This window comes from Poecile atricapillus, chromosome 8, assembly GCF_030490865.1.
Source record: "Poecile atricapillus isolate bPoeAtr1 chromosome 8, bPoeAtr1.hap1, whole genome shotgun sequence".
Taxonomy (NCBI): Eukaryota; Metazoa; Chordata; class Aves; order Passeriformes; family Paridae; genus Poecile; species Poecile atricapillus.
In genome coordinates, this window is record NC_081256.1 from 18,536,336 (window position 1) to 18,564,158 (window position 27,823).

Consider the following 27,823-nt stretch of genomic DNA (forward strand, 5'->3'; position numbering starts at 1 on the left):
GGGAGCTCAGCACGACTGAAAATTGCCCTTCTGGTAACAAAGGTGTCTAATGTGTACAATACAGGCTCTGAGGTGCATCCACAGCTGTGCTGGGAGGTGGGTGAGACAGTGGCCCTGCCAGGGGCAGACTAGGATTCTTTTACATGTGCCTGCTTTTGGGGCAGAGAGGTGTTACAAAAAGACTTTAGGATTAGCTCTGTCAGGGTTGACCCAGGAAGAAGCAACTTAAACTAAACTTTTCCATTCCTGACCTGGATTCTTCATTCCAGGTACACCAGCTTTTACCACAGAGCTCCGAGCATAAAGAAATTATAATCTTCCAAGAGCTGATGTGGAAACACGGGAGTGTCTCAGACCTCTTACAACTTCTGCTTACCTGAGGACTTCCCTTAGATTCTTACTCTTTTTTCAGTTTAATGTCAGGTTCTTCCCCCAGTCTAGCAGTGCTGCCCAGGTAATAACTAGCAATGCCTGCAGGACTATTTCATGCATTAGGAGGCTTATTTAGCTCAGCCTGCCTGCCCGCCTGAGGAACGTGGCTCTGTTCCCTCTGGGATCTCTCTGGCTCCTTTTCCTACAGCAGGGGAGTCTAGTCTGAGGGCTGATCTAGTCTCATGCTCTGTGCAGGCCCACGGTGTGGTGCTTCCTCTGCATTTGTTCCTTCTAATCCAGGACGGTGCAAGGCAGTTCTTGCCCTTCCTGTTGGTGGGTGTTCCCAAAGCTCCATCTACCCCAGCTCTGCTCTCAGCCACAGCTCCAGGAAACTGCTGATGGAGATGGTTCCGTGGTGCCCATTGGGTGCTGGCAAGGTGTGCAGAGGGGAAATCAGACAGCCTGAGACTGCTGTGGAACAGAGGCAAGTCCTAGGGGCTGGGGTCACAGTGCTGATGACTATAGGTAAGAATGTGCTGGGGTCCGGAGGGATAGAGGATGGGAAGAAACCACATAGCCAAAAGGTGGCCAGTTGAAGAGGCCATGGTATGTGGAACAAGGGATGCTCATGAAGAGCAGAGGAAAGAGTCTGCTTGGTGAGGAAAAGGTCTGAGTACTGGGATTAGTTGTTGGATGGTGACAAGGGGTTCAGAGGGAAGCCTCAGCTGTAGATGAGCTGGGGTGGATGATAGTCCCTGTGTGTAGTGGCCATCTGAGACACAGTACAGGAAGCTCAGAGGGGTCTGTACATGGGAGAGTAGAGTAGAGATGGATATGCCTCATGTTTTGTAAGCTGTACTCATGGGGCACATAGCTGTGTGAGGAGCACAGGGAAAGCTGAGAGGTGTGTGATAAAGAACCAGGGCTGCAGATAGAAGGGGAGGCTTGGAGTGTGGACAGAAGCAGAGGTTGTGGGATACAGGAACGACCCTGCGTGTGAAGCAGCATCAGAGGGTGTAACAGGGGTGTGAAAGCTGAATGGGGGTGGGGAGCCTGGGAGAGGTATATTGCCAGCTGGCACTGGGAATGTGGGTGCACGGGGAGTACCAGGCTGTGGATAGGAGGATGTGGTTATAAAGTATAAATCCCAACGCACCCACGGGCGATGGGGCTGGAGGTGTGCAGTCCCAGGGGCCGTGCACCCCCACGGGGCACAGTGGATGGGTGTGAAGGGCGGTCAGGTCCAAAAGAGAGGGTCAGTTCCAGCGAAGCGGGGGGGTCTCCTATCGATGCGGGATCTGGCTCGGGGGCAGGGTGCGGGCCAGCATCGTGGCGGGATCTGGGCCCAAACTCCCGGGCTGCCCGCTGAGCCTGGTCCCGGCCCATGGCAGGTGCCGGTGCGGGGTCGGTCCCGCTCCGCGCCGCGGCCCCGCGGGGCGCCGGTTCCGGTTCCGGCGGGGCCGGGACGGCGGGCGGGGCGGGGCCGGCCGAGGCCGAGCTTGCGCCGTGCAGCCGGGCGGCGCTGGGACCCGGAGAACAAGGGGCGCGGGGGGAGCGGGCGTGCGGAGGCCGCAGCCGGGCCGGGCCGGGGCGCGGGCGGGGGCCGGGCCGGGTCTGGGGGTCCGGGCCGGGGCGGAGGAGGCGGCGGAGGCAGAGGCGGGGGCCTGGCGGCCGGGCAGGGGCGCCATGGCGGCGGCCGAGACGAAGATCATTTACCACCTGGACGAGCAGGAGACGCCGTACCTGGTGAAGCTGCCGATCCCGGCCGAGCGCGTCACCCTCGGCGACTTCAAGGGGCTCCTCAACCGCCCCAACTACAAGTTCTACTTCAAGTCCATGGACGACGACTTCGGGTGAGAGCGGGCCCGGGCCCGGTCCCCCGGGGCCACGCGTGGAGCCCGGGCCCCGTGAGGCTCCCCGGGGAGCAGTGGGGGGCGACTGGAGAACTCCCGCCCCTCACGGGGCTGAGGCCGGGGCTGGCTGCCCCTCGGCCCCGGTTGCGCCCCGGGACGGCGGGGCCGGGACCCCGGGGCGGGGAGGTGCCCCACTCGTGCCCGGCGCGGGGAGGGGGATCCCGATCCATCCTCCATCCCCATTGCCTTTCCTTGGAGAGGATGGGGGTGGTGACCCCCTTAGGTTCTGTCTGGGGGGACACACCCTTCGTGCACCCCAGGGTCTCACCTGTGGGGGGCTGGTGGTGGTAACCCCCTGTGCACATTCTCTGGGGTTCGTTGTCCCTGGGTGCTACCTCCGGGGACAGCCCCACATCCTCGGATCCCGCATCAGCTCTGGAGAAGCTGCTCCATGCTAAACTTCTCACTGAGAGAGCTGGTGATATCCTGCTTTAGGTGCCAGAGGTGCCTTGGAGGAGACCATCATCCCCATCTGAGGGTCACCCCCTCCCCGTACTCAGGATGTTTGGCCAACACCTTGCCTGAGGTAGTATCTCCCATGCAGGCCACATTGGGGTGTCTAGGGTGGCATCCCCAGGTCTTATCCTACTCAGGACTGTCATTACCCACCAAAAGGGCCTGGGCATCGCCCAGTGTGCCTGCCTGGAGAAAGTGCCCCTTGCTCCCTCCTCCAAAACACAGTGTGGAGGTAGTGCCACCTCCATCAGCTCTTCCTATGAAATGTATTTGGGACAGTTTTGTTCTCCTAACATCCATTTTGGGGAGGGACATCCATTTTGGCAGCTCTGTCCTCTGCATCTCATTTTTGGGAAGAATGCATAGAGAGGACCAGCTTTCTCCTCCCCTGCCCCCATGGAGAAGGAGTGAGAGCTCTCCATGTGCTGCCTATCTCTGAGCAGGGGGTGTGTGCAAGACCCACTGTACCGATGTACATGTCCCATCCTCAAAGTGAGATTCCTGTGCTCAATCTCTGGTATGGAATAGGGGTGCAGACCTGCCTCATATCCCATCTCCAGCAGAGCAGCTCTCTTCCAACACTGGTGTTTCCATCACCTCTTTTGTGATGCCCTTTGGTTCCTCCCATCACAGGTGGTGAGGAGGTGTGTTCTGTCCCTTGTTTGGATGTTGTACTCACCAATCTTCTGGGGAGCCCCTGTTGTCTCTTATTTGCTTAAAGTTGGTTACTGTTCTGGGGAGCAAGTACCATGTGAAGCCAGCTCCCTGTAACACTGTTTGTCATCAATTTGTTGTGTCTGGATTTCCTACATCTAACTTTAACCTTTTTGAGCACCTCTTTTTCAATTCTGGGATGCTCTTGGTTTCCACAACATAAGACTCTTTACTATTCCTAGGACTTTGGTATTTGAAGGAGTTGTCCTTCCTCCTCTGAAGATTTAGTGTTTACAGTAGGTCTCATGTATAGAGCTGGGATTGCAAAGTGTTTTCAGTTTTATAGCCTCTCAGTGTCTTCTCACTGCACCAAATACCTCTCTAGGCTGTGATTTTGGCTTGTACCCCATGTTGAACAGGGCTGGGCCTGTTGGGGCTTGGATGAGATCTTTGTGGCTGCCTCAGCAGGGGGTGCTCTCCCCTCCTCAGCCAAATTATCCCAGTGCCCAGGTTCCCGTTAGTTCGGGAGGTGCCAGCTTTCAGATGAGGCTTGAAATTTGGAGTCACTCCTTTGACCGCAGTCTGGGATGCTTTGCCTCCCTCAATTCCTCCTGACCCAGTGGAGAGCTTTAGTCCTCAGAAGCTTCCCCGTTCTCCCCTGGCAAATAGAAGTCTCCAGTCCTCATTTTCCATAAATTTCCTCAGCAATATCAGTTGTCTGTGGATCATTTCCTGTCCCTCAGCTGTTGAGTAGTGTTGGGTGCTATGAAACAGCTGCGTCTCCCTGTCTTGGAGGGGACCATGTTCATTGGTGGGAGAAGTGAATTCTCCATGTATGCTGTTTGTAAACAAATGCTTTGGGATCCTTTGAAATGTTTTTCTTGAAGTGAATTCAAACTTGTCTTGAATGAAACATTGCCATGTGGGTGGGAGAGTGCGCAACTATAAACAAAGTTTAGTAATAAATAGCAGTGTCTCACGTTGGGAAGAGGGGTCTGGTGGCAGTGAAGTTTCGTGCTGTGCCTTTTCATCCTCCTCTATCTCTTTAAGGTTCTACAAAAGGAGGTTGAAGATAGATTAACAAAACACAACAATAAAGCAGCATAGGGAGTTGTAAGGGGTGATAGCAGGGAGAGGGGAAAATCACTCAGAAAGATACCACAAGATCAATTGTGTCAGAAATGCATGGGATGAGATTTTTGTTGTGGCCAGTTCATCTGTCTTGTTTGGGAAGCATAAACCTCTCTGGAAGGGAAGGTGCAGCTGAGAGGGGGTCGGGGGCTGTGTGTGGACAGTCTGTTCCTTAGAGAAGTCCCGAACAATGAGTTGTGCAGTTGGAGCAGCATGTGCAAGGCCTGGGGTGTGACAGAGAGCAAGCCTCTTGTGGTGTCACCATGAATGCTTCTTCAGGAAAGCTGTCTCTGCTGCCTTCCAGACAGCTGAAGAACATGCTGGTGGTTGGCTGGAACATGGTGGGAACAACCAGAGCAGTCCAGCTGCTCTGAGAAGCCCTGAAGCCCCAGGCAGCATACAAAATAGAATTAAAGAATCATTTTGGTTTGAAAAGACCTTTAAGATCATCAAGTCCAGCTGAAAAATTTCATGATCCCTGGTAATTGATGTCCATGAGAAAGCGAGCCATTGGCCTGCAGGGAGAATCAGAGACAGAAGGGCAGGAGGCACCTTGGCTGCTTGACTATAAATGCATGGGCAATTAGAGAAAACTAGTAGGAGGTTAACAATGGTGGCATTCAGAAAGCTGTGTGACAGGGAAAAGCGTTTCTCACACATGTATTCCTCTCAGCTCCTTTCCTGAGGGGATTGCCTTGGGCTGCCTTCTGTCTGGCTTGTGCTGGGCTGCTGTCAACTGGGCAATGTCCAGGAGTAGGACCCAGGTTAAAGCCCCCTCTGTGAGAGATGAAGTAGATTGCCTTAGGGCAGCTGATGAATGAGGAAGAGGCCCGCAGGTCCCATGGCTCTGCTTTGGACCTTCTGCAGGATCCCTGTGGCATAAACCAAACTTTTCCTCTCATCTGTTATTAGGAACGGAGGCATCTCAGTTTCCAGAGCCAGCTGGAGCAGGATGTCCAATGTTTCCTTTCACCTCTGTTGCCCAGTCTGAATTCTTCTCGCTCTTCCTCCTTTTTTCCAGGCTGTGGATCTCCAGTCTGGTATTCCCTTCAGCTCACCCCATCCCCAAGGCAGTATTACAGCCTCAGTCTTGGTGTGTGGGATTTTTCATTCTTTTGTTTATCTTGTTAATATTTGTTTGCTCTGGGAATCAGAGTTGTGATGGAGCAGCTTCAGTGTTTACATCTCCTTGGAAATGTGAACTGAGGTTCCCCTGGGTGGCTGTGGAGTTGTCGGGCTATGGCAGGAGTTAGTGCTCAGCTTCAAATAATTAAGACCCAAGAGTGGTGTCACTTCTGGGTGGCAAGGAGGAGAAATGAGAAGAATTCATGCACCTGGTCCTGGAGAGAGGAGTTGTGAGCAGCAGGAAGGCTGTAGGGTTTTGTTCCTGATGCAGTGGGCTACAGCTGTATGTAACAGGGTGCAGATATCTGTGCCCTTGCTGGCTTTGTGTGTTGCTAATCTCAGAAGTGGAGGCATATGAAGATCAGCTGATGGATGGTGTGAGTGTGGCAGTGCACAGATGTGGCAGACTCTTCTTGGATCTGAGATGCTTTGTGTGGATGTGTCTCACCATGAAGTGTGGAAATACCCTTGGCTGCTAACATTGCACTCATTAGGGAAGGTTTCTTCCTGCAGCTGAATCTTTTCATTCAGTGTTTCACAGGTGAGAGCTGTGTGCTGGTCAGCAGGAGAGCACCTTAGATCAGTGCAGTGCTTGTGAGATGCACATTCTCCATTTCTCCATCAGACCTCCCCCAGGTTTTTCATGGGATTTTGAGCAGAGTTTTAAATTTTTTCTGTTGTTGTTGTTGTTCTTAATCCATAAAATTGAAAATCCAACTGTGCCTTGTTTTGTCTGCTTGACACTGGGAGCTTCTTGGGCAAACATTTGTGTGGCTCTTAGAATGACAGAGCTCTCAGCTCCATAGAGGTGCTGCAAGAACAGGAGTGTAAATTCTTCTGGGCACCTGTGCCATTGGGAAGGGAGCAACCATGCTGATGGTCTGTAGTTCGTAGTTTGCTGGGACATAGGCTTCAGTCATGTGTCAAAACATGACTGTGTTCAGTCAAACCCAAGTCCATCATGAGAAATGTAGGGTAGCATGGACTTCTCACCAGCCAGGTATTGTGCATGTTTGCCTCAGCTGAACTGCAGATTTGTCTTTTCATGTGGTACAACTCTGAGAATATTCTTATATCAGCTGAAATGTGATTTCTTCTGATTCATTTTGTTATGATCATGTTTCTTATTGATACTGCTCATTTTTGTTCCCACTGGGGCATGCCAAAGGTTAGGCTAAAGTTTACAGAACAGTTTAATGGGTGCAATTTGTATGTCCAGGTAAATCCTTAGCACCTGCCCTGAAGTTATGCCTTGTCTTTTCATAAATTGTGGAGTGCCTGAAAGTTTGAATTTCTTTTGCCTGTGAAGAAATCACTTCGGTGATCATTTCACTTATCTTCACTCGGCCACCTCCCCTCTTCTAGACTGGAGAGCCGAAAGGTCTCATTCTTCTGCAAGGGGACCACTCCTCCCTCCCTATCCTACTGGTTCTGCATTGCTGGGAGAACACCAGTGATCTGGGGTACAGTGGTGGGATGGTGCTGCTCCTCCCACTGCTGCTGGTTTCTCCCTCTTACAGGTCTCAATTCCAATTTTAGTTTTATAGCTGTGGTGAGTGATTCCTTGGTCTCAGCTGTGAAGTGAAAATTGGTATCCAGCTAATGACTGGCCCAGTATCTTATCCAGACCTGCTTAATTATCACCTGCTCTCCAAAGCCGGGTATGAGGCAGTGATTAGGACAACACTCTGGAGGCAGAACAAAGCGGGCGCTGCTGGAATTCCCAGTGTAGGGGTCAGATGCCATTGGTATTTGGCGGCCTCATCTCTGCACATGTGCATGAGGAAACGTGTTGATGCTCTCTGAAAGGCTGAGTGATTTATTTTTATTGCAGGGTCTTTTTGAAATTGATGCCAGCGGTGACTGTCCTTCTGGCTGGAAATGCTGGGAGCTGGGGAAGGGATCCTAAACTTAATAAGCAGTGTCAGTTTCTAAGCAGTGGTGAGCACTGGCATAGTGCCCTTGCCTTTCCTGCCAGCTCTTTGTAGCATGTGTTGCGGGAGTTGTTTTATTTTGATTTTGGGAACTTTCTGAAATTTATTCTTAATTGAAAACTTTTGCTGTCTCCAGAAGACCTTTGCCTGTCCCATGCCCCTGGTGGAGACTGCTTCCATGTCAGCATGAATTTCATGCTGGGAGAGGATGGCAAGAAGCCTGTGAGTGAAAGGGCCTACAAAACTCCCTTGTGAGCCCACGTCCTTTGTGGTGGTCTAAGTGACAGCATTGGCCCTACTGAAAGGTGGCTATCACTTTTTTCCAGTTTCTTGTCAGCCCCTGTCCATTCCATGTGGAGGGTGAGCACTTTACACGAGAGGTCACAGCAACCCATCTGTTGTGCTCCAGAGGATGTGTTTCTGTGCCTGCTGTGAGGTGAGCTGCCCTGGTTAGCAAGGGCGCACTGGAAGTTACTTCAGACATTTTGTATGTAGGTTACTGCAGCCTGTGCCTCTGTCTCCTGAGCTGGATTTGGCAGAGAGCTGCTAACCACTGTCTGCATTCGTGGTGGGGAGTTCCTGTAATGCTGCCCATGCTGAGGGTGGCCCATGGACACTGGAGCTGATTCTAGCTGGAGCTGCTGCTGGAGGCCGTTTCCAAGTGGTGTGGTGGTAGTGGTGGGGGCTGCAGCAGTGCCAGGGCTGAGGTGAAGATGGAGATGGTTAGCTGACAGTAGTCCCTGCTTCCCTGTATTGTCTGTGCCCGGCCCTGTGTGTCCTGCTGTTCAGACCCAGCTATTACTGACTCTGTAGGTGTCTGGTGTTCTCAGTTGTGGTTGGAGCTGCGCTCTGAAGGCCACATTGGATGGCAGTCACAGCTTGCTTTCTTTGCCCAGGGGTGGCGTTCAGAAAGCCAAGTTCGCCAAATCAGGCTGCAGACCAATTTCCCTAAGGCCTTGTGTGTCCTATGCAAACAATGAAGCTTTACAGCAGCTATTGAGCTAGTTTGCAGCCAGAACTGGTCAGAATTTTTTTTTTTTTGCTGAATGTATTTTCTCCCAAAATATGGTGTTATGTTGAAGCCAGCATTTTTCTTAGGGAGGCATTGTTTTCTGTTATGTGTTTGATGGGAATGTTTCTTAATTTTAAGCCTCTTTTGTCATTTCTGAAAAAAAGAGAAAAAAAAGAAAAGTCAAGAAACCTTTACTCAGCCATGTGAATGCAGCTGTTTTGGTTCAATTCAGTGTTCTGAAATCATCTGGAGGACTCTGGTCCTCCAAATCCCAGCACAGAGCAAAATCCTACCTTGATGTTTCAGAAGTTGCTGCAAAGTAAATCAGTGTGCCCTGACTGTGGTACAGCTGTGCTCCAGCATGGTTCAGTCTTGGAGGTCAAGGCAAAATGCCATAAAAGAATGTCTCATAAACCACCATAATTTGGGTCACGATCTGAGCAGGGTTTTTTTGTCATTATGGGATGATAGTGGTGGCCTCACTGTTCGGTTTTATGGTTCCTGCTGGGGTACATCTTTCTAAAGTGAACTCTAGAATTTCATCTAGAACTTTGCTGTTCCTGAATCCCAGACATTGGCTCACCCACAGGGTGAGTACTGGGTCTTCTGGGTGGTAGTGTAAGCAGTGATGTTCCTTTCTACATGGCTGCAGTGAGAGCAGGATGTTGCTGGGGAGACAGTGTTTCATAAGAGACTTTGAGAAGGAAGATGCTGGCATGCAGGGGTGGAGGTAGATGGTCTATGAGCCCAAGGTCATTGTGCTTGGAGGACTGAGCTTTCAGTAAGTCCTTCTTCACCATCACGGTCCTGGCCTCTTTCTCCTGTGATTTTTTTCACCTGGTCTCCTAGCAGGTGTGAACTCTTGAAGGTGGACGCAGCCACCCATCACTATGCAGGTGGGTATGCTTAGGAAAGAAGGGTTTGTGAATATAAGCAAAGAAAATCTGGTTTCCCCTGCAGCTTTTCTGCTGCACACATGGGTTTGGCTTCAATCCTCTATCAGGGTGGGCATCAGGCCCTTTATCTAGACTTGAAAGCTGTATATGTAGAGGTGTAGGGAGCATAGTTGAAATTCCTGAAGTCCTATTTGAGTTCAGTGTACTTAAAGGGGTGGGAAGCCTCTTCCATGTCTGCATGGCAGTTGCTGAACTGTTCTGAGCTGAGGGTACCTGCTGTAATGAATTGCTACTCCTCCACCCTTGACTGCATCCAAATAGATAGAACAGTATTGTGGTTTAAGGTATTTGATCTGTGAAAAAGCCTGTGAAGAGAAGCTGGGCTTCCAGAACACAACAGATACTGAGTCCACAGGAAATTGCCTTCATGTTGCACCAGCTTTGCATCGTGCTGCACATCTGATGAGGCAGCAGTCAGGGCTGTGTGTTTTTGGTGTTTCCTATTGATTTCCTCCTTGCTCCATCCCTTGTTTGTTATTCAGAGCCTGCCCTTCTGACCTGTGCTGGATGGATTGTTGTTTTCCAGAAGGGGGATGTGGCACCACGTGGCTACATTACTGTTTGTCCCGCTGGTGCTGGCTTGTTAGGCAGCAGCTGGCAAGTTAAGTAAAACTTAATCCCGCTGGTGGCTGCCGTTAGAAATTTTTGGACCAAATCCTTTTGTAAAGGCTTTTTGGAAGGCATTTCAATAAGGTACAAATAGGGGAATTAGTTTAATCTCTGTGACTTTGTCTGCTTTGTCCATGTGCTTATCTGTGTAATGCCATGGTGGCCTTAGGAGAGAGTGTGAGCTTTTGGGCTGTGAATATCACTGTCTCTGAGGACTGCATTAGCTTGCAGAGCTGAAGCATTAGTGTTTCCCTGAGCCCCAAAGCTCTTGGTTTCACTTGTTTCCATTGCTATATTGTTACTACTGTAGCACTAATATTAAACCCATCCAGGAATGGGCTGGAACTCTCTGGAGGCTTTGGCAGGCAGAGATGCCTGGTACTGACCTTCCTGTGCGGTGTAACTCTGTATCGCATTGGAGGGCTGGGACTGTTGTGGTTGTTGTATCAGTTATTTATTAAAGTCTACATGCCAGAGGCATTGTTTTTCCAGTCACAGCTAGCTATGGAAGGCAGCAGAAGCAGCATTTGGGTACCCTACTCCACTAAATCCTTTGTGGTGATTATCTCCTCACTGGAGTGTCTGTCCTTGTGGCTTGTTGACTAAAATTTGTTAGGATATTAGAGCTGGAGGAAAGGAGGATGCAGTGTGAGCAGTGACTGAGTTGCTGCATTGAGAGTCTGTCCTTCTGGTCGTGGCTGAAGACAGAAGTTGAAGTGGGAAAGGCTTCCTCACATGACTTGGAGCAAAGCTCTGTTTCTGAGAGAGCTATCATTGGCTGCTCTGTGGGAAGGTCTTTCCTCTGCTGGTTTTTGACCTGCCCCTAGGGTTTGGAGAGGAATTTATTTGCTTCGTGGTCCCTCTGATCGCTGGCAGCTGTCTCTGTGATAGGCTGGGTAACAGTGTTTGTGGATTTTTCCTTGTTTGCTGGTGGCTCCAGGCTGGTTCTGGGGACATTGAGAGTCTGTGTTTCAGGAGCTTTGGTTCTGCATGGATTATTATAGCAGGGAAGCCGATATTAGTGCAGTAAACCTGCCCCTGCCTGGGCTTCAACTCTTTTGCTGAGCATTTCTCTGACCACCTACTCCTGGTCTTTTTGTGTGTCATGATCTACAAGCAGATAGGTTGTTCCCTGTACACTGCATTGCGCTGTGCTGCTGTTGACAGTCAGAGCAGTGTCAGCAGCAGGTGACAACCTTGGCTAGGTGGCCCGATGCCATCAGGGCAGGGAGAAAGTTGCTGCAGTGCTGATGGCTGTTGCCTGGTTGGCCCTAGGGCGGAGCAGCTTCTTGAACTGAAGCTTTTTTCAGAAGCTGTGATGGGTATGCAAACTCCATACTTGTGTCTGCATACAGCTAACCAGCTGTCCCAGTTCATTCAGCCCTGCCTAGCTCAACCAGTATGTTAGTGCCATTCACACAGAGACTTGCCTTTGAGCTCAGCTGGGGCTGTACCATACTGGAAATCCATATAGGGCCTCAGTGCATGAAGTCTTGCTGTTGCACTGTGTTCATTTGAGTTTTCTTACTGGTTTTGTGGCCCTGAGAAGGGTGGATTTTCATGGTTCTGGCTGAAGAGCTGAGTCCCTTATGGCAAACCTGCCTTAGACCTAGAGCTGGTAAATGCACCTTTAGATCCTGAAGGGAGTCCTGTGAGGTGGATTTTTCTTCTAGATTAAAAATGTGTTGTTTCAGCTGGGGACAAAAGGTTAAACTTGTGAAAACTCTTTAAGACTGTTCCTTGTCTAGTCATCCTGGAAGTACCAGGGGACTTTGCAGATGTCAACATCTGCATCAGTTTAGGGTAAGCTCTGTGTTTCCTTGGGGCAGTTCCAAACTAACACAAATTGTGTAACATCTTTGCCAGTGTGCATGATGTTGGAGCTGGGTCTGACTCAGCTGTGCCATGTAGAAAGCTTTGTAGATTTGAGGTGGGGACTGTGTCTGGCCGTGTTGACTGTAGGGTCCAGCTGTGTTCCTGGTTGATCAACATGTGATGCTGGCACTAAGTGTTTGTGGTCACTCTATATGTAACTTACAGGAGACATGCTTCAAGGGCACTTGATGTCAGTGTTGCAGATAATTAGGAAGCTGAAAACCAGGGTGGTCTTTTAACTTGACTTACCAGCAGATCCACAGACACAGGAAATGGCCCTAATGCGGTAATAACATATGATGAGTATTTCTGGACTGCCTTTGGAAATAGTTAATGTGTAGAATGACCAGTTCAACACAGTTACCGAGCTCATGGGATATTTACAGACTTGTGGACAGGTTGCGCAGCCTTCCACTGCACTCTTCCATCCTTGAAGGACCTAAGAGCTGGCAGCTGTGGCTTTCCAACCCTCCACAAGAGGAACATTTAATGTCATGTGATGGTGATTTCTGGACGACAGTGACCATTTCCCAGCCTTTGGTGCAGTTGTCAGAGACAGTAGGTGGAAGGCTTTGCATGGTATGTGACAGGGTCAGATCCAGGAGTTCACAGTGTCAAAGAAAAGCAGCAGTTGGACCTGGCGCTACAGTGATCCAAAACTGTCCTCTTTTAAACTGAGGGGGAGCTTGCCCTCTTGTTTAAAAGGAAGATGATTCCTGGTGTAGAGGTGAGTCCTGGTGGGACCTGAACTGAATTCTTTAAATGGGAGCTGTGAAGACTTTTAATTTGCTGTAATGTATTGGGTCCTACTATACGGCTTTCATCTGCTTTCTGGACCTCTATTTGAGTAAGTTGTGTGCCAGCACATGATTGCTTTGGTTAGGACTGGAGCACCTTTCTTGCATCTTTCTTCCGAGAGTTGAACAGTATTTTCATGCTTGCTGGGTTGTTGGCTGGAGGGCAAGCCTGGCTGGCCTGGTAAAGGATGCTTGGTAGGCATCACTTGTATTCAAGGGTTTGGCCCTCTGTCTTTAATGGAGTTTGGTGAATAAGATTGATTTTAGTGAAACTGATGAAGCATATAAAAGGCTACTAAAATGTGCTCTGTTTGCTGAGTTTTTATACACGGAATTTTTTGTACTATCCTCTGCATGATACTGTCAAAAGCAGTATGATGAGGAAGAAAAAGAATGAGTATCCCTGGCCTAGCAATGGTCAGAGAAGTTTCTCATGGGTGTTCAGACCCCTCATACTCTCTTCTGCCCATTTTTCAGTGTTTGCCCATTTTTCAGAGTACTGCAATAGCTTGGGATCAGGGGCAGAATTCTGTCTTTGCCACCATGCAGCTGTTGTGACACTGAAAGGCTCTTTGCGTGAGTCCTTTTCATTGTCTTTGGCAAATGTTTTGTGGTGAAAGTTTGCTATGAACTTTATTAACTGCCTGTTGGTTTTATGGGGGTTCTCTGTATGTCTTACAGACCCAGTTAGGAGAGCTGTTGCTGATGGCAGCCCAGCTGGATGTGCAGAGTAGGTGCAGCCATCTACAGCCTGTCATGCTTCAAGACCCCTTCCCATCGGGTAGGAGGTTGAACCGGTTTCCTGGGGAGACTCTTGCAAAATTGTTTATGCAAAGAGAGAGTAATGTGAGCTGGTCAGTGTCTTGAGGACAGGACACATGTGGAGGGTGCTTTGTCATCTCCTCTTGGAGATCTGTCATTAAATTAAATTAATTATTAACATGATGGGGGGAAATGAACCTTGCTCCTCTTCCCCACAGACATCTGCTTTGGTCTGTGTGGTCCTAGATCTGCTCTGGAGGTATCTGGCTGGCAGAAGGGTGCTCCTAGAGCATAGGGCTGGTGCTGGGCAGGGATGCTGTGCTGGCTGCTCATGATGATGAGGTGCTGGTGAGCAGACTGCTCTGTGTTTCCCCAGGTGTGGAAGTCCAAGCTTTCAGACTTTGTTTCCCACCCTCCCCCTCTTCCCAATTTCCCCCTCTTCTCCTCTCCTTGCTCTCCCACTGAGTTGATGCTTTTCCAGGAATGAGCTGTACTGCTGGCCCAGCACATTCCACAGCAGCAGCGCTTTCTTGGCAGGAACCTCACTTGCTGTTAGAAAAAGCAGGACTGATTTGGTGTCCCTCAGCTGAGGGCCAGAAAAGGAAGGCCTGGTCTTACATTCCTCATGGTGCATGCAGAGCCTTCACAGGCATCATGGCCTTCGCCCTTGGTTGTGGTGTATGTGCAAACATCACACTGTCCCCCCAGCAGCCCTTGGGGCTCTTTACAGATCCTCACAGTCGCCTTAACCAGTGTGAAGTCCCTGGACATTGCAGGGAAGGCTATTGCTCTTCTAGCCAGACTAGAAAGGGGGGAGTGAGTTCTCCCTCATGGGGAGTTGCAAGAAGCTCCCTGTGGGGCCCAAACACCTCATTCACAAGCTTCTTGATAAGCTGGTGTTGTGTCCTTTGCGTTTTGTTACCAGCAGTAGCCAGATAAACCCTTTGTCTACCTCTGCACTTTTTTCACCTCTCTCCCTTTTCCTCTGTCGACAGGAGCTGGCGTTTTGCAGCTCTGCCTTGTGGGCTCTTCCTGCTGTCTGTGTCCAGATGGAGCTAAGTGTCATAGCAGACCAAGCCTCCTTCCTCCGGTGCGCTTGCTGTCTCACAACATTAGTGTGAACCACAGCAACCACATCAGGATTTTACCCTGTCTCATACACATCTCTGGCTGGGGCCTCATTGGGCCTGTTTCCTCTCCCACCCTGAACACAAGCCCAGCTTTTGGCCACTGTTATTATATCTGTGGAATTGTCTCCATTCCCTGAAGGTCATTTCTGCAGATGTTTAACCTCAAATCTTTTTTTCTCACAGTGAGTCCCTGCACTTGTCTTGTGCAGGGCTTGCGTTGGGCTTTGTAAGCTTTTAGTTATTGAGGAGCTGAAATTGAGCTACCAAGGTAAAGAACCTGACTTGGCTTCTGCTGGAAGTTCCCGTTTGTCCTGATTTCCAATTCAAAGAGAAAAAGTGTCACTGAACCTTCGGGGGCCTGCAGAATGCTTCCTTTGATGATGTCTGTAAATGTCCTTCCGGAGGTTGGAAGCATCGCTTGGGTAGGGCGGGATTAATTAGCATGGAGGTGCCTCCTGCAGTCCCCGTGCAGCTTCCTGCAGCCGGTCTGTCGGTGGAGGACAGGCCTGTCGGGCTTGGTTGCAGAGCAGGGCTGCAGCCAGATGGTCACTTAAGGATCAAGGTGGGAGGGGCCGCCAGGGCTCTGGCTCACCATGAAATCAGTTTGTAGCTTTGCTTTGATAAGTGCTGCTCCTGGGCAGGCCTCTGAGCCTGGGTGGCTCCTTCCTAAATGCCATTCCTTTTCCAGTCTTTGGACTAGGTGAACAGGAGGTCTGATCTCTGTCATCTCCCACCCAGTCAGTGATGCCTGTAGGACTGAGCACAGATCCAGCTGGAGCCAAGCACTGCCCAGACCTAGAGGCTCTGCTTGTCCTGGTGTTTGTCCAGTGGAGTGATTGCAAATGTGCTTATGAGGACTTCTCAGGGAAAAGTTGGCATATGGGATGTCTGTTCAGCCCTTTCCTGACTGACCATGGAGGCAAAGCACAGAAAGCTGGGAGTGGTGCATGAGGAGGCTGTGGGGCAGCAGAAGTGAACATGGTTGAGGGAGGCTCTAGGCCCATAGCAGGGGGATTGGGACTTAAAGGTCCTTTCCAACCCAAACCATTCTCTGAAAACGAAAGAGTCTACTCTTGAGGAGTGCAGGTAGTATGGAATGGTAGTATGAAATGGAATGACCTTTGAGGAGTCCTCGTGGTGCTCCTTGGACTTGTTAGGAGGGGTGGCTGCTCCTGCACAAATGCAGAGGTGTGTTATTGTTGTGGTAACAGGACAGCTGCTAACATATGCTTTGTGGTTTTTGATTCTTGAAAAGCACAGCAAGTAAAGACAGTGCTGCAAAGCAGTTCATGTTCACATGGGGTCCAGGAGGACAGCAGCTCCTCTGGGGAGGAAGGTCCAACAGAATGAAACCTTCTACAAATCTGTCTCCCTTTTTATCTTGTGCTGCAGTATAGAGGAGCAGTGCAGAATACCCTGTGTGGGAGCTTGCAAGGGGAATTAAATGGGAGAGTGACAGTCTGTTAATGGTCAGAGAGCCCTTCTCACCCCAGTGTCATGCAATTTGTACTCCTCTTTGCACAGGAGGTGAAAATACAGTGAGGGAGACCCAAAGAGTGCCTTGGCTTACAGAGATAGCTCAAATCCTCTAATCCTGTTTGATGCATCCTGTTTGCCTGCAAAACCTGAGGTCTCGCAAATACACGTGTGATCGCTGCCATGTGTATTCTCTGGTTAGGCCTGTAGCCCTTGGGTGAATTGTATCCCCGTGGGAATCAGACATATCATGTCTGGACTTAATCTAACAGGCACGTATTTCCCAACTGAAATCCCAACACTCGTAGAGAATTGCCCTGTCCAGTTTTCTCTTCTGGTGAAATGGCTGCAGAGCTAATCCCTGTGGCCTCAGCATTGTCTTACGGAAGAGATGAGGATTTTGCTCTAGAGCCAGGAGCTGCTCATATTTGGGTAGTAAAACATGAAAGTGCTTCCTTTTGCTATGCAGCATTATTAATCTATACAATTATTTGGAAGCAAGACATCCCTGCCCTAAGGGGAGTGTACAATAGGTCTTGAAAATGAGATCACATTTCTAGTGTGTAAATCCCTGAAGCTTGTGCTGTTGGGTAGAAGTGTCTCCTGATGGTTTTTTGTTTGACTGGGGTTTTTTTCTTCCTTTCTGAGCTGTAGAGGATCGGGGCTGTTAAGGTTACAGGAATGACCAACCTAATTGTGCACTTCTGGAATGTTGTAACAGAAGATTGTTTATAATTTAATTTCTGGGCTTTGCACTGTTGGAAAGAACATTGCTGTTCTGTAAAGATCTTTCCTCTTAATAATTGAGGAGACATTTACTTTTTTATCTGTTCTACTAATTTTGCATCTTTTTAGTATGAAATTGTCACTGCTCAGTTGTCTTCTCAGTCTTTGCATGTCCCCTGTTTTTCATCCTGGCCATCAAGCTGTCCAACATGCTTGAGAGATCCCCATCCCTACCTCCCTTCTTCGTTCTGACCCCTCTGATTCAGCTTTTGTGTTTGCCTCCACATCTGTGATTTCTTCTGAGTATCCTCCCCGCTGCGAGCCCTTAGATAGGCAAGTTGGGTGACGGGACTGCCAAAGACAAGTGGTAATTGCTGCTGGGCTCCAAGCCTGCCTCCAAATCTGGGGTTCAAATCCTGTGGAAGCCTTTGTCCATGCCTCTTAGATTTCTTCTTTCACTGGGCTTGTATTACTCCATCAGAGTTCATCGCAGGGACCTCGCTCTGGCTAGCGGATGCTGCTGAGGAGAGACCAGAGCTGGCTGAAGCTAGAAACTCGCTTGTATCCGCAGCCTCAGCCAGGCTGGAGGCCACCGAGGGGAAACGAGGAGGCTGGAACACAGCAGCTGCGCTGGTGATGTGTGCGCAGCCGGGGTCTGACACGCCACGGCCGTCTCCACGGCTTGGGGTTTATGGCCTCCTTTCTCTCCCGTGCACACTCTCTTGATCCCCACCTTCCTTTCATTCCTAGGACATGACTCTGTGATATAAAATACCCTCTAATTTCCTGAGTCGGGCTGGAACTCCCCGGAGAAGGCAGTGTCTGCATGCCCGTCCCTCACCCGCCTCTGCATCCATATTCCAGGCTGCCAGCTGCTCCCGCCGGCAAGGCAGCGGGAGGGAAACTGGGAGCGTGGCATCTTCCCAGGCCGTGGGGAGAGGGTCTGCTGGCTCCAAAGGAGGAGCTGGTGGGAGGGTAGGGATGGAGCCAGGGTTGGAGCTGGGTTTCCTTTGCTTCCCTCCCTGCTGCCGGGGTTGTCCCTTCCCCTCCCCCAGCTGCATGGGAGCAGATGTGCTGCTTGTGTCAGCCCTGGCAGCCCCCTCCGCACACCCCAGCCGGGCTCCTGCGCAGCCAGAGCCTCGTCCCCTCCTCCTCTTCTTCCTCCTCCTCCTCCCCCCGACTTGGCCCCGTGTCACTGGGGATGGCGGTGGAATCATCCGCCCACTCGGCCTGCCTCCCCTGTAACCCTCCCTCCTTCCTCCCTCCCGCAGGTCTCTTTGTTGGAAAATTCAAGGCAGATGAGTGCCGGGGAGCGCTGGGCCTGCGGGCCAGGCGCTGAGCTGCAGCTTGGCCTCGGCACGTCTGCTGGCCCCAGGACGGGAAGGGGGCCGGGGAGTGCCCGGCTGCAGGGCAATTCTCTGGGCAGGGCAGCAGCACCGAGGGTCCTGGACTCGCACTCGCCTGGGCAAGGCTCGGGTTGCCTCCACATGAAAGGTTTTTTTTCCTGGCCACCATTCTTAGTCGTGTTGCACCCAGTCCCCAGCAGGACATTGGGACATTCAAAACCTGACAGTAAACTCAAAGCAGTCCCTCTGAAATCAGCCATAGGCAGATGTTTTCCGTGGGCTCTGGGGAAAGGAAAGGCTTGCTGAGAACTGAGAGAGCTCGAACTCCTTCTGGGTCTGCTCTTTCAGAGTTCCCGAGCTCGTACTCTGTCAGGTGGGGGCTGTTCCCAGCACGTTCACAGGATGGTTTTCCCTGCCGGCACATTCGCGGGACAGTTTGATCTCATGGCTGCCTCCCCGTTCAAGCGCGGAGCAGAAACGTGGCACTGCTCACAGCTCCCCCAGAGGCTGCTCGCTCAGTGGCTTCTGACGTGTGAACCTGCGGTCGCGTCCGTGTGAGAAGTGTGACTGGAAGAGTGGTGAGAGGTGGGAGGAGGAAGGGAAGGCTGCTGTTCAGGCTCGGACTGGAAAGGAATGCAGGGCATGGATAGCTGGGATGGTGTGAGGGGTGACAGATGTGAGCAGCGCTGCAGAGATATTCCTGCTTGGCATGTGCCTGACTCCAGCACTATCAGTTTTTGCTCTGTAGAGTCTAAATATATAATCCATTGTGCTCTGGCATCTGGGTGATAAATAGTGATAAATAATGTAGTAGCTGGGGAAGGAGGGAGAAAACTGCTCCGGGGTGGAGCTGACCCCTGGGATGTCTGGGGCAGCTGCAGGGTAATAAGAGTGAGGAGGGACCAGCTCTCAGGACAGAGGGAGCTTGTTCTCCATCAGGCATTGCAGCTGAGGCTCCGTGGGCGGGTCTTGGGGCTGGTTTTCTCTGTCCCCACTGAAAATGGAATAGTTGACTTGTGCTGAGCGGTTGGTCACCTTGACCCAGCAAATATATCACCCTGTCCCTTCACCCACAGGCAGGGCTCTGTGTCCCTGAGCAGGCAGCATGTAGCGCTGAAAATTGGCTCTGCCTGAAGTTCTCTAGGAATTGGATGCAGTCCAGGCTGCTGGCGACAGTATGAATGGATGCTAGTGCAGCCAGGGCAGGGTGCATGTGTGTGTGCAACTGGGAATTGAGATGACAACTTGCCTGCATTGGAAAGGGCTGATGTGGGCACCAAAGAGGGTGGGTCCCAAAGGGACGGCCTGTATTTGACATTCATCTGGGCTGCAGGGGCTTTGGGCAGAGGCTGGCACAGAACATGCTGAAGAAGCATTAAGCTAGCAGGGTTTTAATCCATTGTCACTGCTCCTTTCCTGCTTTTCCTGCTTCTCCATCTGTGCAAGAGGAATTAACACACATCCTGGGAGTGGATTAGACTGCTCAAACCATGACCTCCTCTTCTGTGCCTTCTGGGGATGGGTAGCCTTCGTGCAGTCCCTTTGCTGGCTCTCCAGTGTTGTCAGGGATTGTGAGTGCCAGCTGCCAGCAAAGGCCTGGTGACATGCTACCTCTCACCCCGTGGGACAAGCCTTTGCTGAGCGTGTGTGACACTGGTGCAACCAGTGGGGCTGGTAGGGTGGAACGAGCCTGCTCCCCAGGTCTAGGCTTCCAGCACTGTTCATTTGCCTTTTGCTGATGCCTTGTGAGTGTTGGCAAGCCTTGTGTCCTGTTTTCAGGGACAGCTGGGGCAGCTGTTGGCACACCGGGGAGCACAGCTAGGAGCCCAGAGCACCTGTTTCTCCAAGCCCCAGAGTGCTGCAACTTGATGGCACTCTGGGGCAATGGGTCACAGCTCTGTGTCTCACCTTTGCATCCTCTTCGATTCTCCGTGAGTTGGGGACTAGCTTGGGGACCTTTGAGAGCTGTTGATAGGATTCCGCTTCTGACTAGTGTTAGATACTTATAATCTATGTACTTTTAATACATAATTTCTCTTGGTTTCACATTTTTTTACTTTGTTCTCTTTTGTTGGAGTCTCCTGCTCCTCCTGCCCCCCTATAATTTATTCACTATTTAGTTACTTCATGTTTTAAGCATAATATGTGTCAAGCCACCTGTCTTGGTTTAGGGGGAACACAGTATCACAAACTAATTGTTATATATCTTTGTATTAAATTGGAATGCTTAAAATGTTGTCGTTGGGTAGAAAAGGAAATGAGCTTGTTAAAGCCTATTTTGGCATTTGATTTATCAAAGATAGTAGTAATTGAATCGTCTGAATTTGCAAGTTGTTTTAATTGCATATTCTCTGTGGGAAAAGTATTTAGGGATCCAGTGATATTTAAAATAAAAAAACCAAAACAACAAACCCAAACTTTCTCCAAAGAAAACTGATTTTTTTTTTTTACTTCTTGGAAAGAACAAAGTTAGTGCTTCTTTCACTGTGAAGGCTGGTAAAAACATAGCTGTTTGTGTAATACAGGGACATAACATTATGGTACAACTATAAAGCTTAAAGTGATGTTGAAATATTATGTATGTAATTAAAAAGCAACAGTATCATTTGGTAAGCAGCATGTTTAACGTTTTTCACTTTCATCTATTAGAAATCTCTGGCATAGTTTGTGATTCTTTCAGATCATTATAAATAGGCTTAAATTATGTATTTCTTTAGAAATAAGCAAACTGGTAGAAATATGTCTGCTGGAAATACAGTACAGCAGAAACAGTCTGGGAGGTTGCTGGAGTGTGTGGAAGAACTTCCTTATACAGCGGGTGGGGAAGGCAAGCACTGGACCTGTTGTTTGTGAACAGAGAACTGGTGGGTGATGCGATGACTGGAGGCTGCCTTGTGCACACCAATCACAACATGATAAGAGTTTTTGATTCTCAGAGAAGTAAGGAGGGGGATCAGCAGAATTGCCACCTTGGACTTGCAGAGGGCAGACTTTGGCCTGATTAGGGACTTGGTTGACAGAGTCCCTTGAGAGGCGGTCCTGAAGGGTGAAGTAGCCCAGGAAAGCTGGATATTCTACAAGAAGGAAATCAAAAAGATGCAGGGGCAGGCTGTCCCTATATGCTTGGAAGACAAGCCAGTGGGAAAGAACAATGGCCTGGCTGAGCAGAGAGGTTTTTCTCAAACTCAGGAAAAAGTAAAGTATTTTACCTTTGGAAGAAGGGGAAGCAACTCAGGAGTGCTACAACGATGTTGTGAGAAAGCTAGGAGGGCCAAAGCCCAACTGGAACTTACCTGACTACCCCTTAAAATGTTTTTACAAATAATGTCAGCAACAAAATGAGGGCTAAGGAGAATGTCCATCTTTTATTGGATGTGGGGGGAAACAGTGACAAAGGGTGAGGAAATGGCTGGGGTACTTAATGTCTTCTTTGCCTCAGTCTTCAATAGCAAGATCAGCTGTTCTTAGGTGCCCAGCCCTCTGATCTGGGAGACAGGGACAGGGAGCAGAATGAATGTAATACAAGAGGAAATGGTCAGCAACCTGCTATGCCACTTAGATATACAAAAGTCTATGGGGCAGATGGAATCCACCCAAGGATACTGAGGGAGCTGGTGGAAGTGCTCACTGAGTCACTGTCCTTTACCAGCAGTCCTGGTCAACCAGGGAGGTCCTGGGTGACTGGAGGTTGACAAATGTGATGCTCATCTACAAGGAGGTCCAGAAAGAGAATCCAGGGGAACTACATGACTGTCAGCCCAACTTCAGTGCCAGGGAAGGTCATGGGGCAGATAATCTTGAGTGCCATCATGAGGCATGTACAGAACAGCCAGGCAATCAGACCCAGCTGGCATGGGTTTTGGAAAGGCAGGTCCTGCTTGACCAACCTGATCTCCTGTGACAACGTGGCACAGTGTAATGGATGAAGGAAAGTCTGTTGTTGTTATCTACCTGGGCTTTAGTAAAGCCTTTGGCAGTATTTCCCACAGCATTCTCCACGAGAAACTGGCTGCTCATGGCTTGGGCAAGTACGTTTTCCCTGGGCAGAAAACTGGATGGTTTGGTCCAGGAGGTTGTCAGGAATGGAGCTACATCCATTGGCTGCTCACAGTGGTGTTCCCCAAGGCTCACTACTGGGGCCAGTCCTGTTTAATATCTTTATCAGTGATCTGGTCATGGGGATTGAGGGCACACTCAGTTCACAGATGACTAAGTTGGGTGGGAGTGTTAATGTGCTGGAGGGTATGATGGCTCTGCAGAGAGGTCTGGACAGTCTGGATTGACAGGCCAAGGCCAGTTGTGTGAGGTTTGACAAAGCCAAGTGCTCAGTCCTGCACCTGGGTCACAATGCCACACAGCTCTGCAGGCTGGGGGGAAGGCAGCCTGGAAAGCTGCCTGCTGGGAAAGCACCTGGGGGTGCTGGTTGACAGTGGCTGAACATGACGCAGCATGTGCTCAGGTGGCCAAAAAAGTCAATGGCACTGTGGGTTGTGTCAGCAGTATTGTGGACAGCAGGACCAGGGCAGTGACTGTCCCCTGTACTTGGGACTGGTGAGGTCACACCTTGAACCCTGTGTTCAGTTTTGGGCCCCTCCCTACAAGACAGACATTGAGGTGCTGGAGTGTGTCCAGAAAAGAGCAACAGAACGGGGCAAGGGTCTGGAGCACAAGTTCTGTGAAGAGCAGCTGAGGGAGCTTAGTCTGGAGAAAAGGAGGCTCAGGAGGGACCTTATCACTCTACAACTCCCTGAAAGGAGGGTGTATTCAGGTGGGGATTGGTCTCTTCTCCCAAATAGGAAGCAACAGGACAAGAGGAAATTGGCTCAAGTTGTGCCAGGGGAGGTTTAGATTTGACATAAGGAATATTTAGTCACCAAAAAGGTCAAGCACTGAAACAGGCTGCCCAGGGGAGTGGTGGAGTCACCATCCCTGAAGGTATTTAAAAGTTGTGTAGATGTGGCACTTGGGGACATGATTTGGTGGTGGCCTTGGCAGTGCTTGGGTAATGGTTGGACTTGATGATCTTAAAGGTCTTTTCCAACCTAAATGATTCTATGATTCTGTGATGTGCACCTGAATTTTGGCCTGGGTTGCCTGAAGTTGTGTGCAAATACCCATCTGGGAAAGTCTCCTTTTCCTCTGAAGTCCTGAACCTAGCTCTGACCCCTCTCCTCTCCTCTCTGCAGGGTGGTGAAAGAAGAGATCTCGGATGACAATGCCAAGCTTCCCTGCTTCAATGGCCGGGTGGTGTCGTGGGTAAGCAAGCCCCTTGCTTCAGTGTCTCTCAGCCTGTTTGTGCCCTCTCTGAAAGCACCGTTTGGATGTGGAGTGCCAAGTAAAGCACAGGGGCTGCTCCATGCTATTGGTGTGCTGATGCTCACGAAGCTGATGAGCTGGATCCCCACACTCCAGTCCCTCAGCTGGAGATGGAGCTCTCTGTGATGCTGGGTCCTCTGTGCCAGGGAAGATGTGGGATACCTCCATGAAGAGCTCATGGTAACTGATGCCTAGCAGAGATAATGGTCATGGCCTGTCCACAGCATAACCCCTGTGCCCCTATGGCAGGGTCAGCTTTCCAAGGAAAGTCCCGCTCCAGTGACTGGCGCAAAGGGCTTAAGTGACTTTAGTGCTGGTGAAGCGGACTGGATTTGACTGCCCTGAAGACTAAAGGTACTGCCTGGGCAGCTGCAGGACAAGCTTTTCCCTCAGTATCATGCCATGCACATGCTCTGCTCCCTGCTCGCATGCTTCCCTCTGTCCCCACGGGAATCCTCCGTTAGTGGGGGGAGTTCTCCACAGCACATCATCCAGTTTTCCCTCTGCTGAGCTGCAGTTTATGCTGATGAGGGTGTGTGGATCTACACCAGAAGGAGAGCCAAGACTCATGTGCCTTTTTCCAGAGACCTCTAAACAGATCCTGAACAGTAAAAATCCTCAGCAAATCAGGTTAGGTCAGACCTAATTCTACTTCTGTCCCTGCACCAAACAGTGACAGGGGTAGGCAGGGACCCCACTGCTGACACAGCTGCCGCTGGGATTCCAGCCAGGGGAGCAGGGTGCAGGCTGGAGCAGGGAGGAAAGGCTGTGCTGGGCTCCCGCACAAAAAGACGGGGCTGGCTGCCTGCCGTCCTCCCTCTAGCGGTTATCCAGGCCCTTCGGAAAACAGCCTGTGTCCAGCTCTTGGCCACCACACATTCCTCTGCATCCATCCTGCTGCTGCTGCATGTGCCCCAAGATGTCTCCCCACCCTTTCCAGCTGCTTTTTGCTTTCACCTGCCCTATGGGGAGTCCCAGAGTCTCTAAATCCATTCCATTGCTCCTTTTTTAATCTGGTGTGCTTTTCCTTGTGATTCATATATCCATGCAGCTGCTGGCTTTCCTTGTAGGAGCTCTCTGGTTGTTCAGAGTGAGTGGCACAGATCTGGTGTGGGTCTGTCTGGTGTGACCACCATGCTGCTGCTCTGCTGGACTCGATACTTGCAGGGAACTTGTGCCCAGAGTGAGCATCCCTACCAGCTCTTGTGCATGAAGGGTAATGACAGTCCCAGAGGCCTTTGTGCACCTGATGATCCCTTTTTCTACACCTCTGCTGAGAGTCTCCTAGTCCATGGATGGTTTGGGGGCTGAGAGGGGTGCACTTGCTTTGCTGCTTCTGACAGACAGACTGGGATGATGCTATTTTAGGAACTCAGTACTAATGTTAGCAACAGGGAAAGACGGGGGCTTGAATCCAAGTGAGTATTTCCTGACAGTGTGAGAGGCAGGAAAAGTGCAGGATGGTTATCAAAACCTTCCTGTGAGGAAATCCCAGCCTTGGGAGTGTTAGAGGAAGATAGCATCAATCCCGCCAGCTTGGGAACACCCCCTCAAGTCTCGTCACTACTGTTTGACAGCTACCTGTGGCTAGTTCCCTCTGTCCAGATCTATTTGCTTGATGTTGCTTTGAGATTTTCAAGCATAAAGTATTATATGACTTTTCCCTAGGCAATGTTGACCACTTTCAGCGTCTTTTCTACTCTGTGCTCCCAGGCAGTGGCTACCAGAGTAGAGATGTGGCCCTTAGGGAGGGGGATGTGTCCTAGGAAGACAAGTCACCAGGGAGGTTCCAGGAGCAGAGCCAGGGAGGGAAGCTGACCTGAGCGTGAGACAAGAGCTGCTTAGTTGTGAGAGCAGGAGTCGTTGGGCTTGTCCTGGGGCTTGTAGGACAGGCTCTGCAGCTTTTGACACTAGAGGCTGCTCTCTGCCCTGTCTGCTGCCTTGGCTCTGGCTTTTTCAAGGCTGCCTTGTCTTCCTTGTCTCAGCTACATCACTGTCTCTGTTACCAATGTCTCTGGCAGTGGACCTCTCATCTGCTGCACTAATGATGATCTGTGGGCTCCAACCCCCCCCTTACGAGGGTTTCCCCAGTTCCTGAAGGTGGGTAGGGCACAGCTCTTTCATCAGTGGTGCTGGGAAGCACTCAAGACCTGTATAAATGGGCTGTGCTTCTAGCATCTGAGTTGGCATCTGCTTTTGGCTCCATGCAGATGTGGTTCCCTCACCAGCAAGCAGTAGTGCTGCTTCTGAATTTACCCTGGGTATTATGGTTCAGACAGCAGCTTTTATCCAGCTTATGTTTCACATTTCTTCTGTCCTGAGCAACAGTGGGTATCTCTCACCTCTGTTCTGGAGATCCTGAATGCCTCTGTCAAACTTTTTGTTGCTTTCTTGCTTGGCCCTATTGGGATTAGCCCAGTTCATTACATCTTGAAATTAAGGGAGAGTGCAAATCTGGACAGGGGGCAATACTGGGGAGCAGTTCATTCAGGCTATCCTCTGTTTCATTCCACTGGTGAGCCTCTGGCCCTTGGGAGAGTCTCCAGCTCATTCCCTGAGCCCTGAAATTGATGGTTTATTATAGAACCGGAATCACAGTGTGTTGATGTGCCTGGGCTGCCCCACAGCATGGCTGCTATAAAGAGTCTCTAGGGTTTAACCCTTTCTTGAATTTCTGCACTGGGGAATCCATTGAGCATCCCAGAGATTGGGTGAAGGTTGTGCTCAAGTCAATAACCTGAACACAGCCTGAAAGTTTGTGAAGCACATATGGAAGCCAGAAAAAGCCTGTTTCAAGAGTCTGTTTCAAAGCTAGCTTTGGCCCTGAGCTCTGTTACCCCCAGCTTCTGAGGATTGGGAAGGTTAAAGTCCTGCTGGATCCCACAGCTTGAAGGCAGAACTGTAGAGGCTGCTAGAGCTGAGGAAAGGAGTGACTTGTAACTGCTTTTTCCAGTTTGAGAACTGGGGGAATCCAATCCCTACTGCAGGATGTGTGCTAAAGGTTACCTGAGTGTGTGGTGTGGGTGTGCAGGTGATGTCAGAGTGTCCAAGCACGGCTGTCACCCAGCCAGGCTTCATTGCTGGGTCAGGAATTCCTGAGCCACAAATAGCCAGTGTCTGGGGGGAGATGTTGCTACATGCTTGGCCTGTTCCATACCTGCTCCTGGGCATCTGCTGTTGTCAACTGCCAGAAATGAGATCCTGGGCCAGGCAGGCTTTTGGCCAGCTCCTTTGGCCACTCTTCTAAATGTTTTCTCTGTTTCCTTTTCTGTCTCTCATCCCTCCAGCTGGTGTCTGCAGAGGGTTCCCATTCAGATGCTGGCTCGGTCTGTGCTGATAACCAGACAGAGCTGCCACCCTCCATGGAGCGCACAGGAGGAATTGGAGACTCCAGGCCCCCCTCTTTCCAGTAAGTTACATGGACATCTGTTCTGGTTTCCAAGGGATGCATGGTGCATTTACTGTAGTATAGACTAGTATCCCAGACCGAGCTGGGACACTCTTACCCAAATTGTCAGGGATGACAGCCAGCAAGAGGGGAGGAGAGTGGGGCTGGGAGCAGATGTGCAGTGTGTTATTCAACAAACAAGGGCATGCTGAAAATAATGCAAGGAAAGAGCACAGCATCCCCAGCCCTTTGCCCTGCACGTAGATGTGCTGTGGTTGTTCCTGTCCCTCAAGAAGGAGACAGCTGATGGCTGGAACCTTGTGTTGGTCAGGACAGAGAAAGAGAGAGCCTTGTCAAGTTGTTCCCTGTTGAACATATTTGTTGCTTTTATCTCATCACAGCCCTAACACTGGGGGGAGTCGGGAAAACTTGGATAATGAGACAGAGACAGACTCGGTGGTGTCATCACAGAGGGAACGACCTCGTCGGACAGATGGGCCTGAGCATGGTGAGTGTTGGTAATGTGGTGAGAGCTCTGCAAGGGCGTGGCTGGAGCATGGTGGCAGCACCAGCTCTAGACTTGGGGCAACTTTCTCTGCTCTGTAGAGCTTCCCAGCTCAAAAGGGCTATTCTGTTCTTCTAAAAGGGCTTTTAGAAGGCCCATAGCCTCACACTGGAGGCAAGAGCTAACACCTTTGTTAGAGCAGAGCTTGGTGTTGAACCCTTTGTGGTCAAAGGAGATATTTCCTGTAGAAGCCTCAAGAGCAGGAGACAGTTGTGCCTCTGTCTTCTTAGCTGAGATGCAGAGTGAGCTTTAGCCTTGCCATTTGTGCTGCTTCTTGCTC

The 27,823-nt window shown here is 50.4% G+C and overlaps 1 protein-coding gene across 5 annotated transcripts in view; it reads left to right on the plus strand.

The window, feature by feature from the left end:
• Positions 1 to 1,927: 1,927 nt before the first annotated feature.
• Positions 1,928 to 27,823, plus strand: part of DVL3 (dishevelled segment polarity protein 3) — a 33,694-nt gene continuing 7,798 nt past the window's right edge. For 2 of the 5 annotated variants that reach the window (XM_058843495.1, XM_058843494.1), the window contains exons 1-4: positions 1,928 to 2,225; positions 23,461 to 23,530; positions 26,878 to 26,999; positions 27,380 to 27,486. In XM_058843495.1, coding sequence (XP_058699478.1) covers positions 2,059 to 2,225; positions 23,461 to 23,530; positions 26,878 to 26,999; positions 27,380 to 27,486 — 466 coding nt within the window. In that variant the 5' untranslated portion in view covers positions 1,928 to 2,058. Of the gene's footprint in view, positions 2,226 to 23,460; positions 23,531 to 23,840; positions 23,945 to 26,877; positions 27,000 to 27,379; positions 27,487 to 27,823 lie in introns of those variants that run through there. The other 3 variants (XM_058843492.1, XM_058843493.1, XM_058843498.1) reach the window with 3 other exon arrangements.